Source organism: Lontra canadensis, unplaced genomic scaffold (assembly GCF_010015895.1).
Source record: "Lontra canadensis isolate GAN:19392208 unplaced genomic scaffold, GSC_riverotter_1.0 scaffold31, whole genome shotgun sequence".
NCBI lineage: Eukaryota > Metazoa > Chordata > Mammalia > Carnivora > Mustelidae > Lontra > Lontra canadensis.
Genome location: NW_022631025.1, coordinates 7,451,152 through 7,463,897, shown reverse-complemented (window position 1 = coordinate 7,463,897; position 12,746 = coordinate 7,451,152). Strand labels below are relative to the sequence as shown.

General features: G+C 44.0%; 1 protein-coding gene across 7 annotated transcripts in view; it reads left to right on the top strand.

Annotated features, from left to right (window-relative positions):
- SMARCA2 (SWI/SNF related, matrix associated, actin dependent regulator of chromatin, subfamily a, member 2) overlaps positions 1-12,746 on the top strand; it is a 178,647-nt gene that overhangs the window by 66,201 nt on the left and 99,700 nt on the right. For all 7 annotated transcript variants that reach the window (XM_032866549.1, XM_032866542.1, XM_032866546.1 and 4 more), the window contains exons 16-19: positions 480-546; positions 1,213-1,323; positions 3,925-4,167; positions 5,574-5,687. In XM_032866549.1, the coding sequence (XP_032722440.1) occupies positions 480-546; positions 1,213-1,323; positions 3,925-4,167; positions 5,574-5,687 (535 nt within the window). The remainder of the gene's footprint in view (positions 1-479; positions 547-1,212; positions 1,324-3,924; positions 4,168-5,573; positions 5,688-12,746) is intronic.

Here is a 12,746-nt window from a genome sequence, read left to right as displayed (position 1 = left end):
AACAAAAAAGGCATTCCCTATTTCTCCCCCTGCTCCCTCTTGACAGATTTATTTAATATTTTCATGTGCTTTTGTCATTTATTTTTTTTCCTGACTCAACTTTTCTGTGAACTTACATGGCTGTTTTTCAAGAATCCCCAAATCACTCTGGCAGTTGCTGTTTTCAATATTGAAATTAAGGTTTTTTTTTTTTTTAATTTCCCCTTCTCTATGTTTATGCATTTTTAAAAATTTTATTTATTTATTTTTTCTTATGAGATTTCTTAGAAACTGACAAACACACTTGTCATGCTTTGGGCCCAGCTTATTTCCCACTTATCTCTTATTTCCACACCTTTCAAAGAATCCCGTAGTGGAGATATTTTCTATTCTCTGTCCCCTTTCAAGGTGAGGCCTGAGCATGAATAAGGACATCTTTTTAACCACCGATCGCAATAGCAATGTCGTTTTCTCTGTCTGTTTTCTTCTTTGTTCTACAGGACTCTGTCTAACTGGACATATGAATTTGACAAATGGGCTCCTTCTGTGGTGAAAATTTCTTACAAGGTTTGGAATGCTGTGTTTATATATAAATGTGGAAAAGCAAAAAATAGACCCTCCTCTTTTTTTTTTTCTTCATTCCATATGCACATCTGTGAACTGTATTTGGTTGTAAAGTTTTGTCATGTACATCATGTACCAAACAGTGTGAGTTAATCATCCCAAGAAGATTACTGTAATAAACCATAATTACTTTCAGATAGTGAAATGCAGAAGAAAATTGTTAATTATCATATTGCGCGGTTTCTGATGAGAGTAATACAAATGACAAATACCGCACATTCCGTGGGCCGCCGCCACCGCGCCCGCTGTTCCTGCGAAGTTCGCCAATTACCGGGGCGCCCGGGCCGCCTGCTCCCACGGAAATGGAGCCTTTCAGCCAAGCAGCGGGTTCCCCGCCACCTCAGGGTTGCTGTAATTTCCCTCTCCGTCTTCCCCCTCCCTCAGTTTCCAGGGGGAAAGCCTGCCTAGAAGGGTCTGGAAAGTGTCCAGATGTGCGCGATTTTGCCAGGCACTTTCTTTGTGGATAATGGGTCCGTATACGGTAATGCATAGAGACGCAGCCCACGCTCACGGTCTGGGCTCCATTAAGCTGTGAACAGTGAGGCAAAATGCACACATAACTCACATTGGGTCATATATATATAGATGTATGTGTTTCTTTCCATTCAGGGCACCCCCGCCATGCGTCGTTCCCTTGTCCCCCAGCTGCGGAGTGGCAAATTCAACGTCCTCCTGACTACTTACGAGTACATTATCAAAGACAAGCACATTCTTGCAAAGGTATGTTTAAAAAAAAAAAAAAGTTCTTTTACCTCTCATTATGGACCATCGCGCTGGAGTGTAAAGGATTCCCCAGATCATGCCCACTGGGATAATTTGATTGTTAGATGGCTTTTCCCTCTCATTCTCTCTCTCTCTCTCTCTTTCTCTCAGAGTCAGATGTATTTTGGGAATGGGTTTTAATTTTAGGCATGCTTTTTTTGTGTGTTTCATTTTGTTTTGTTTCTTTTGTTGGCCTATGTCGTCGATTCTGGTTCTGCGACGGAGCCTCTCATAGTTTATGAGTTTACATCTCTTAAAAACATTCACCTGGGCTCCTTGCACAGCTCCTTTTCTCTCCAGCGGCCCTGAATGTGCTTGTGGAAGAAATAATTGTTTTTGTTGCCCTGGGTTATTGTCAGCAGCATGACTTCATTCCTCTTGTGCCTTTGTCTCTCCAAAGATGAGTAGGCACCCCTCCATATGGTTTCTCCGTGTGAACAGTTGTCCATGCTACGGCTTTGGTGCTCTTCCTGTGTTGGGTTTTTTTTCCCCTGGTGAAATAATGGGCCACTGTATGGATGGCTCTGGGCTGTTTCTGTGCCTATTCATTCGAAGCCGAGAAAGAGTTGTTTTCTACCTGCGACACGCTTGTCTCCTAATTTGTATGTCCCAAATTGTCCTTCAGCCAGAAAATAGAGAGTTGTTCTTTGATTTCTATCGCCTGGCCTCCTAATGCATTCATTCAGCTTACCTTCTTTCATGGGACCAAACACGGAAACTTCCATTTTCTTCCTCCGGTGATTTCTCCTACCCTGTGGTGTTTTGGAATTGCTGTAATCGGAAACTAAGCGGTGGCCAGAAGAAAGCAGAATCCCTGTTTCTGGGGTCTGTTCTCTCTCCCCACTAAACCTTTGCTCTGGGAACCGTTGAGTTCCCTTCCTGGCATCACGGGAGCTCCTGTACAGGAAGTATGCTCCCAGGGGAGGTTTAATAATTGAGACGGCACTGGCAACAGTGCCGTGTTCCTGCTCCTCGTTCTCAGGAATTTGGCAGTGTCAGAAATGACATGTTTTTGGTAGGACTCTGGGAATGTGTGTTTGTACATCAGAGATCCTTTAAAAAAAAAAAATCCTATCCCAGCTTCTGCATATGTATTTCCGCGTTCATCAGAGATGCCTGGTAACGAGATGAATTGCTTTTATTTGTTGCTGGAGGAATGAAGCTATGGAAAAAGGTAGTGGAATTTTGTTCAAGCGGAAGACCTAATTGGTAAATGAGTAGATGAGCAGAATCGAAGTCCTCTCTGATTCCTTGTTTATTAGGTCATAAGCGAAATTAGGAAAGTGAATTTTGACGGCTGACTTAAATACGTTTGTATCTGGTGGCCTCGTTTCATGCTGTGGGTCAGCTTGGGGTAGTTGTCCATACAATTTCATTCTCATGGACACTTTCCTTAGAAGTAGTGGAGGAAGAATTAAAATAAGAAAAGCTCTGGTAGTTTCTTTTACCCAAACATCCCAGCCTGACTGATTTTATACTTCTTCTCCCCCGACTTTACTGTCACTTCTAATGAGGAAGGCAGGACCCTCTAGAATACTGCACTCACCTCCCTCCTCTCTCTCTGGGAGCTTTGGAGCAGGATCCAGGGACATCTGAACACCAGATGCTTTTCTTGGCCATTGCCACTGTTTTGTAGGGAATGAATAGGCTTAGTGGGACATTCCACATTGTTCTCACTTAAAGAAACTGAGACCAGTGACCTTGAAGAGGGCTGAAGGGTAAGTTGTGAGAGAGGAAGAGGCCTGTGTACAGACTTAGGGAGGGAGATTGTGTTATGTGGCCTTTCTTTATTTTTCACGCAGCAGCCATGCTGGGAAAGGAGATTGTGTTTAATTCCAAAGTTCTGGCAAAAACAGAGGAATGATATTTTAGCATTGTCTTCACTGCCAGTGAGTATATCCTTTCACTTTAGATATCTTAAAACAGTGATCCGAGACCTGGCCAGCGAGGACCTGGGTCAGAACCCAGAGACTCCTGGTCGCCAGATCTTACTTTTTTAAGAGAAGCTAGATGTTCACATTTTTGTGTGAAATATTCCAACTTTTGAATGTTAGCAACTCATTCAAATTAAGAAGAGAAAAGAACACTGAGCTGAGCCAGGCCCTAACGATATAACAATAGAAGCAAAGGCAGGAAGCCAGAGCATCTCAGCTGTACGTACCTACTGACGCCATCTTGGAAAATCGGTCACTAATTTCTGCTTCAAGTGGGGAGCCCTCTTCTCTTCTTGCTATGAGCCGAGGCAGCATGAGCACTGAATCAGGGAGAGCCGTCATGGTCTAGCATTAATAGAGGGAGTATTGGTTCAGGAGACACAGGAACTAGTCCCGGCCCAACCATTTCATCTTGGGCCCAAGTTCCCCTCTTTGGCAAGAGCAGTTTGGAATCACATGGCCCCGAAGCAGCATTGGCATTGACATCCCATTATCACAAAGGAGAGTCACACCATATTATGCACATATTATGAATTCCTTGGTTTTCCACACCACGGTTTGCGTGTTGGAGGTGGTTGTATTTCCGCTTGCTCGTCTCATGTTGGTCCTTCCTCTTGGGTTACAGATTCGGTGGAAATACATGATTGTGGATGAAGGCCACCGGATGAAGAATCACCACTGCAAGCTGACTCAGGTCTTGAACACTCACTATGTGGCCCCCAGGAGGATCCTCTTGACTGGGACCCCACTGCAGAATAAGCTCCCGGAACTCTGGGCCCTCCTTAACTTCCTCCTCCCCACCATTTTCAAGAGCTGCAGCACCTTTGAACAGTGGTTTAATGCCCCATTTGCCATGACTGGAGAAAGGGTACTGGTCTACCTTTTGTATCTTCCACTCTATAGCAATGAAATGAATGTAAAGAACCAGAAGCTGGGAGTGTTAGAGCCCTAGAAAACCTGTAGGGTGGTTGACAATGTCGCTCACTTTACAAAACTCATCATTGGGTGCGTGTGTTCTCTTTCCAGGGGTGTTTTCTGCCCTAAGAAAATGGATCTAGTGATGGGTCTAGGGTCCTAGGATCTAGGATCCTTGGTCTTTTCCCGACACGTTAATCAGGCCACTAGAGAATGATCCTGACTGATGGAATCCTTATTTGTACAGGCCACAGGGAGGACGAATGGAGAGAGATTTGTTGAATCAATTTAATCAGATCAACCGACCCAACTGAACACAAACCTTAAAGCACATATTTCCTTGTAAAACTTGGGCTTCTCCTTAAACTGTTTCCCTATGGAGAGTTTGGGTGTGAAACTGAATTAGCTCACACTGATTTTCTGTATACACTTTTTTCCCAATTTTAGTGTGAGCCTGTTTTATGTCTACATTAATACTCCTCAAATCCGGAATAGCCATTTTCAAATTCCTTATTATTCTGTCCACCATCTGTCTTCTCTTGGAGCTCATTTATGGAAGGAAGACACGGGCCATTGCAAGAAAAGGAATGGGTACCTGTCCTTTTGATTAGTGGTTTCTTAACTGTGGGAATGAAAAGCCACTTAGAAGGATTTCAGGACATTTATGTTGAAACTATTCAGCACTTTAATTTTGAAATACATCATAGGGACTTTTGCCTTTTGTCAGTAATGTATTGGCTTGCCCATTTGTAGAAAGTAATGTCAATCAAGTCTGCCCCCTAGAGGTTCATAGAGAAAGGTGACCAGAGGTTCTAGAGAAGGTTCCAGATAAAGAGGACTGACCAAGATAAGGGGAGAGGGAAGGAAGAGTGAGGTACAGGGGCTTGGAAACCCACCACCATCCACTGGGTCTACTCTCTTCTTCTTTTCCTGTTCAGGCCTTGTCGCCTTGGGGTGTTTCTGCTTCTGAGACAATCCAAGTTAAGAGCCTAACTTAAGGCTTTGACTTTGAGGAAGCACACATGAACTCTTGCCCCTTTACTTGGGTTCTGTCTCAGTCTTCAGTAAGGCTTTGTTGCAGTCCTATCCAAAAAATGTCTGAGCTGGGAGACTGGTGGCTCTGGCCCCTTTTCCATGGAACTCCACATTAAGACAGACGCCCATTTAGACGCCATTTTATTACCACTTGGCACATAGGAAGAGGATTCTGAGGCATGCAAAACAGGTAAAGACCTAGCCTTAATGGACATAAAATTTCAATCACATATCACAACAAATTAATAAATGTAACCCCTACAGCATTATTTTGTGAAATATCATTAAAAAAAAATGTCCGACTCATCTGAGGTTCTCTCGTAGGTGGACTTAAATGAAGAGGAAACTATATTGATCATCAGGCGTCTACATAAGGTGTTAAGACCATTTTTACTGAGGAGGCTGAAGAAGGAAGTCGAGTCCCAGCTGCCCGAGAAAGTATGTTGCAAATTCCAAAGCTGTGGTTCCTTTCCCTGCCGATCTCCCAAGTACCTGCATCTGAAACTTTCTTTTCTTTTCTTTCATTTTTTTTAAAGATTTTGTTCATTTATTTGACAGAGAGAGAAACAGCGAGAGCAGGAACACAAGCAAGGGGAGTGGGAGAGGGAATGCAGGCTTCCCCCAAGCAGGGAGCACCATGTGGGGGCTTGATCCCAGGACCCTGAGATCATGACCTGAGCCGAAGGCAGAAGTTTAAAACAACCAGCTCGTGTTTTAGTCCCAAGGATCTTGGAAATATTGCACAGGACATTTTTGTTTGAGAAAAGCTAGAGGTTTGAATGCAGAGAGAGAGAAGGGAAATTTCAACATTTTCGGCCTGGTTTCCCTAAAGCTCTGGCGCCGGCTTTTATGAAATTAACAAATTCATCGAGTCTCCTGACATTTTCGCTCACGCTTACATCAACTCAGTTATATTAGTTTAACATTATATTTTAAGTTTGGATTTTTTTTTTAAGTTATTAACCCCGTGAAGTTCACTCTTGTGGGCGCCACCGAATTGATCTGCCAGTGAGTCCAATGAGGATATGAGTTTGGGTCTTACGTCATCACCAGAAGTCCTTGTAAACATTTACCAGATTTCCTAGAAGTGTATTTAATGCTTATGATGTCACTCTTTGGATAATAAGTGAAAAACAGAGTTCCTTCAAATTACAGACACATCATCTAATTATTCTCGGATGTGGTTTTTGCCCTGTACCATAAAAACTAAGTCCCCATGAATATTTGAAGCAGGTAATTTTCACATGGTGTTTAGCATCCTGACTTCTCGGAGCTTTAGAATGTCTTTTGAGCCCTTTGCTCCACATTTTCTGGTTTGGTTCGGGTATTAGTTTAGTATGTTCCCGATCATATTTTGGAACCACACCCTTCTGAGTTCTAAATTTTATTCTCTCTTTTTTAAAATATTTTATTTTTATTTATTTAAGAGACAGAGAGCATAAATAGAGAGGCAGGCAGAGAGGGGGGCAAGGAAGAAGGCTCCTTGCTGAGCAGAGAGCCCGATGCGGGGCTCGATCCCAGCATCCTGGGATCATGACCTGAGCCGAAGGCAGAGGCTTAACCCACTGAGCCACCCAGGTGCCCCTAAATGTTATTTTCTTAAAGATAGGTTGTTGGGCGTTGTGTACTACTTGTGGCAGGAGAGAGATGGGGATTTGAGTTTTCTCTGTACATTTCCCAGTTCTGAAATGTGTATTTCGTGTCACTGTGTTTTTTCTGTGTCGTGACTCTGGTTTTTGTACAGATTGGTTCATCCTATTCATTTCTTAAGTAGCAGTTGACAAGAGAGCATACAAAGTTGATCACCTTATGAAGAGAGGATCTGGTTCCAGATTCCCCTGTTCATTAACAGGGAAAAAAAATTAAACTTAAGCACCGTTCTTACATCATGCTTATCCCACAGAAGCCTAAATATTTAAGTATTTAAGTATTTTATTTTTCTAGTGAATGCATCTTGGGTTGAACGGTCTTGATATTGTTTTTGACTTCCCATGGTCTCGGCGTCTTTGGGTGACCCCCTCACTGTTCAGGGTGGACCTTAGTTATTGAGTAAACTGGGGAATGGTCCAGTTGTCATGTGGCCACCTTGAACTACTTCCCAGCAAGAGATCCTGCAAGGTATAGAGACGGATGTTAACAGTTTTAACGTGTCCTGGGCTCCTTTGTTTCTTTAGCAGAGGTATAAAAATCAAGGGTAATTAACTGAAGTCCTTCATTTATTCATTCTTTAGAACATCTTCATCTTATTTACTTAATTTCCAGGACTGGCTAATAGAGATAGATTTTTGAAAGCTCATTACAAGTTGGAAATATGCCCAGTTTGAAGAAAATCCACTCTATAAAAATCCAGACTTGCCCAGCATAAGGGCCTTGGGGTGATGAGTTGTATCACAAAGGAATTCTCTGCTTTACTAAAATATTTATTCCACTGTTCCATTCACAAAAGAGCTCCCTGAGTATTGGTACACTTAAAAAAAAAAAATCAGGGTTAGATTATAGCGCAGTATCTCCTGCGTAAAGTACACTTACCCTCTTTAATACCCAGGGTAGTATTTGAGTATTTGAGTATTTGAGTATATATATGTTAACTTAGCCTCGTATGTGATACATTATCTATGGATAAGCTCCCTTTCATGGAGTGGAAATCATGGGCCCCCTGTCAGAGCGCACACGCCCTATCACCGTCCCTGTGTCTTACTAACCATTTGGCATCGATCAGTGAATCCAGTGGGGCTCCGTGTTCTCCCCAGTGAACTGGCAGAGAAATACCACCCACCTCACGGAATCATTGAGAGGACTAAGTGGATGTAGGACCCCTGGTCAAAGCCTGGCATGTGTCGGCTCTCAACTCCGACAGCCACTGCTGCCTTACTCCTCAGCATCAACTCCCGCTGCTCCGACTTCTAGTTCCCCTTTCCGTTCCTCTCAAGTTCTCTTTCATGCTCTGCTCTTCCTCGCGCTTTCCGTGGCCCTCCCCCACCCGTGAGCTCGTCAGCCTTTCCAGGGCAGTCGGGGAACTCACCACTTTGCCCACGTAAGTAGCTGTTGGTGTGGTTTGGCCTGCATTCCCTCTACTTTTTCTGTCTTGTTAGGATTTTTTTACCTGAGGGAAATTGGCCACTGAAGTATCATCCACGGGGGGTAAGGAGCTTCCCTCTGCCACCATCTGCTTACAGCCACGAACAATGCATGTGTCTTTCTCAGCCTCTCTAAAGAGCCTGGGCAGGAATTCTGGCTGATGTCAGGAAAAAGGCCAACTGTTCCATAGCAGTCATTCTGAAATGCTCTCATGAAAAGCCACCCGTTAAGGAAGTGGTTTTTTTGTGTGTGTTTTTTGTTTGTTTGTTTTTAACTTTATTTCTAAATTTACATATAAAATCCACTCTTTGGGGTCTATAGTTCTGTGGGCTTTGACAAATGCAGAATTGTGTGAACCACACCCACAGTCAAAATACAGAACAGTTCTCCCTCCCAGGACCACCCCCCCCAGAGTCCCTGGTGCTGTTTGTTTTTAGTCACATCCTTTCTGGAACCCTTGTCCTGGTCTGACCGCTGATCTGTTCTCCATCCCTGTAGCTCTGCCTTTTCCAGAATGTCACAGGAATGGAGTCAGACATCAGGTCTTGTCATCAGACCTTTTGCTTCTGGGTTTTTTTCTCTCAGTGTACCGTGTTGGAGCTCCGTTCAAGTTGTTGCCCATAGCCACGGTTGTCTCGTTTTTATTGTTGAGTTAGCATTCTTGTCTATGGACGCACCACGGTAGGTCCGTCTGTTTCATGGAGGGAACAGTTAGGTTTTCTCTGGTTTTTGACAATTATGCATGCATGTGCTGTACCCATGGTGCATAGGTTTTCATTTCACTGGAGTGAAGACCCGGCGACAGAATTGCCGGATCCTATGGGAAGTGCACACGTAGCCTTGTAGGAAACTTCTGGAACCATCGTGCAGTTGCACCAACAATGTCTGAGCCTTGCATTTCCTCCTCGTTCTCATCAGTCCTCATCGGCTACCATCAGTTTCTTGACATTTTTAGCCATGTCAGCAGGCGTGCACTGGTATCCTGTGATAAATTTGCATTTTTCTAACGTCCACTGGTAGTGGGCATCTTTTCCTTGCCTGTTTGACACCCATATGTCTTCCTTGATGAAACAGTGCTCAAGTCAAGCCTATTTGTTTGTTTGTTTTTTTTTTAATTGGGTCATTTCTTTTCTTATTATTGAGTCTTAAGCTAGGAAAACTCATAAAAATATAAAATATATTTTCTGTGTCCTACATGGTCATTCTGTCTTGTAGCTGGACTGTGATCAGATGGAACTAAAGCAGCCATAGGAGGGTCAAAAGTTGGATGAATGCAGCTCTGCTCTGTAGCAAAATTAGTGTTCATGGATGAGTATTTAATAAAAATGAGCTTTCATTGACAAGGATTTAATAATGTCATGAGTCCAATGACACACCCAATGGCCAAGGGAAGATACCATCCCCCCAGTACCCCAACACCACCACCAGGCTGTAGCATTAAATCCATTCCTTGTACTCAGGAAAGAATGGCAGCTCGCACGAAAGGACATATGTAAAACTTAACGTAAACTAAATAAAAATTGATCTTGTGATTTAGCTCCCATTTGGGGTTGTCTATGCTGACTGTCCACTTTGTTAATTCATAGATAATCAAGAACCACTAGACTTGGAGATGGCTGTATGTGTGTGTGTGTGTGTGTGTGTGTGTGTGTGTATATATATATATATATATGGAGAGAGAAAGAGAGAGAGAGATATGCCTGAATATGCTAAGATACGTGTACAGTGTTGGAGGCTCACTAGAGGCTGACCTACCTAAAATCGGTCCTAATTTTGATTTGACCTGCATGAAACAACAAATCAGCTTCACCGAGATGGGCAACTTGTACATTCATGATGCAGACATTTGGAATGCTTGATGTAATTAAACATTACTCCATTCCGCCTTTGAGATATGTAATCTTACTGTTTGGAAAGCTCAGTTCAGAAAATGGTAATATACCACACCCCATAGTCTTCGAGCGGCTGTCAGGTCCTCGAGGTGGGCTCGCCTCTCTATTGACCGGCATGCCGTGGGCGGTGGGGCTTGGCATCCCTATTTACGTGGCATCATCGTCTGTGCCTCCTACTTCCCAAACTCCCTCCCCTCCAGCGCTTAACACTGGCTGACTGATGGGAAGGGGGTTGAGGGTGCCGTCCCTAATTCTGTATCTGCTGGGCCCCAGCACACTTAAGAGCCAGCAGTGGCAGCCATCCCTTCCTGCAGAGAGTCCCCCCAATGGCGGTGAGCATGGGAAAGCCTGAACGTCTCCTAGGTCATCCTCAGCACAGAGCTTAGAAGAGTGGACTCGGTGACTCGGTTTCCGGTCCTAACCGCAGCATTAAATACCCCCATCACTTTGAGCCAGTCTTTTAAATTTCAGAGGCTCAGGGTCTGTATAAAATGCAGACATGACATTGTCTTGTGACATAAAGCACTCCGTGTAGGTCCTGGTCAACAGAAGGAGCTCAGTGATATTAACCCTTGGGGCCATTTTTTGTTTTTTAAGATTTATTTACTTATTTTAGAGAGAGGGAGGGGCAGAGGGAGAGAGCCCTGCAGACTCCATACTGAGCACAGAACCTGATGTGGGGCTTGATCCCACGACCCCAAGATCATGACCTGGGCTGAAATCAAGAGTCTTGATTTGAAATCAAGAGCTTGACTGACTGAGCCACCCAGGCGCCTGCCTTGGTGCCATTTTTATGCTCCTACTGGTTGCGTCTGAAGTTGTCCAATGCTCTTCTTCACCGTGATCAAATTTCATTTTGAGAGTGAACATCTCTCGAAAAAGTCAAAGTGCTTTAAAAAATAGGACATGATCAGGCATCTGGAACAGAAAGCCTGGAGCAAATGCATTCTTATTTATTAAACTTGGAGATTTCTGTTTTTCCCCCTCTGGCCAAGGTCATTAGAAACAAAAACAAGTGTATAAAAGGTCACCTGCTTTCCTTAACTTTTCTGCAAAGGACCCTTTCTCCAGTCTTCTTTGGTGCATCAAAACAAGTGGCGAAAGGCTATTAATTGCAGTTCCATCTGGCCCGACAGGTTCCTCTTGAAGCCACAATTGAATGAATATTCAACTTCTCTTCATCTGTGACCTACTCGCCCTGGCCCTTGGAGCTGAAAATAACCTGATCATTTTTAATCAGTTTATTAAACATTAGACAGCTTGCTGATTTACTTTTAATCACATTCTGCAGATTTCTAGGCATTTATCTGATGTTTATTATGAAAATTACACATTTGTATTCTGGGGATTTTTTTTAATAAAGAAAATAATACTGGGAAATAAGGCAGATTTATGCATTAAGAACCTTCTAGAAGTATTGCAGGTGTGTGCTGAGCCAAGGGCACGTGAATTCCCTTTAACTGTTTTAAATCGGATTTTTTCTTCTTTTTTTGTGATAGTCCAACTGGAAGCTCACAAGGCTTTCTTTGCCTTCTTGAGGTGGTCATAAAGTTGCATCCAATCCCCACCTGCCGTCCACACAGGAAGTAGTCTCTTGTCTCTGAAAAGCAGAGGTCAGTGGCAGCCAACCTAGGGCTGTTACAGCTCTCACTTATGGATTAATACCGGGGGTTGCTGCCTGTGACCATCGAAAAAATTATCTTACAGGGGTTGCTGGGTGACTCAGTTAGTTAGCCATCTGCCTTCGGCTCAGGTTCATAATTCCGGGGTCCTGGGATCGAGCCCCGCATCGGGCTCCTAGCTTATCGGGGAGCCTGCTTCTCCCTCTCTCTCTGCTTGCCACTCTGCCTACTTGTGCTCTTTCTCTCTTTCTCTCTCTGTCAAATAAATAATCAACAGTGTCTTACAGGGGCGCCTGGGTGGCTCAGTGGGTTAAGGGGCTGCCTTCAGCTCAGGTCATGATCTCAGGGTCCTGGGATAGAGTCCCGCATCAGGCTCTCTGCTCAGCAGGGAGCCTGCTTCCCTCTCTCTCTTTCTCTCTGCCTGCCTCTCCGTCCACTTGTGATCTCTCTCTGTCAAATAAATAAATAAAATCTTTTAAAAAAAAATGTCTTACAGAGCAAGTCTTGGGATATCGGACAGTCGGTGTTTTTCTCTCATATCAAAGGGGGTATACTGGGAAGTGGAAGAAATACTAGGAGGAATTTATATTGAGCATCTTTGAATTTGAATAGTTTATAAGCTTCTCTCTCTCTCTGTCTCTCTCTCAAATATGGAGCAAGTCAAGAAATTTCAGAAGACGTGACCCTCGATCACATACACCCTTTGGCAGGTTCCCCCATCGTTATGGTCCCTTTAGCATTGATGACCATGGTCTCCACCACCACCCCCAGCCACCCCCCACTCCGTGAATCCAGGGAGGGGAAACGGAGGGACCCCAGAGTTCCAGGACTGCCACCCACTGCCACGTCCCCGCAGTCTTCTCAGACCAGGCCCCTTCCTCTCTCCTGCTCCAACATACCCGCTG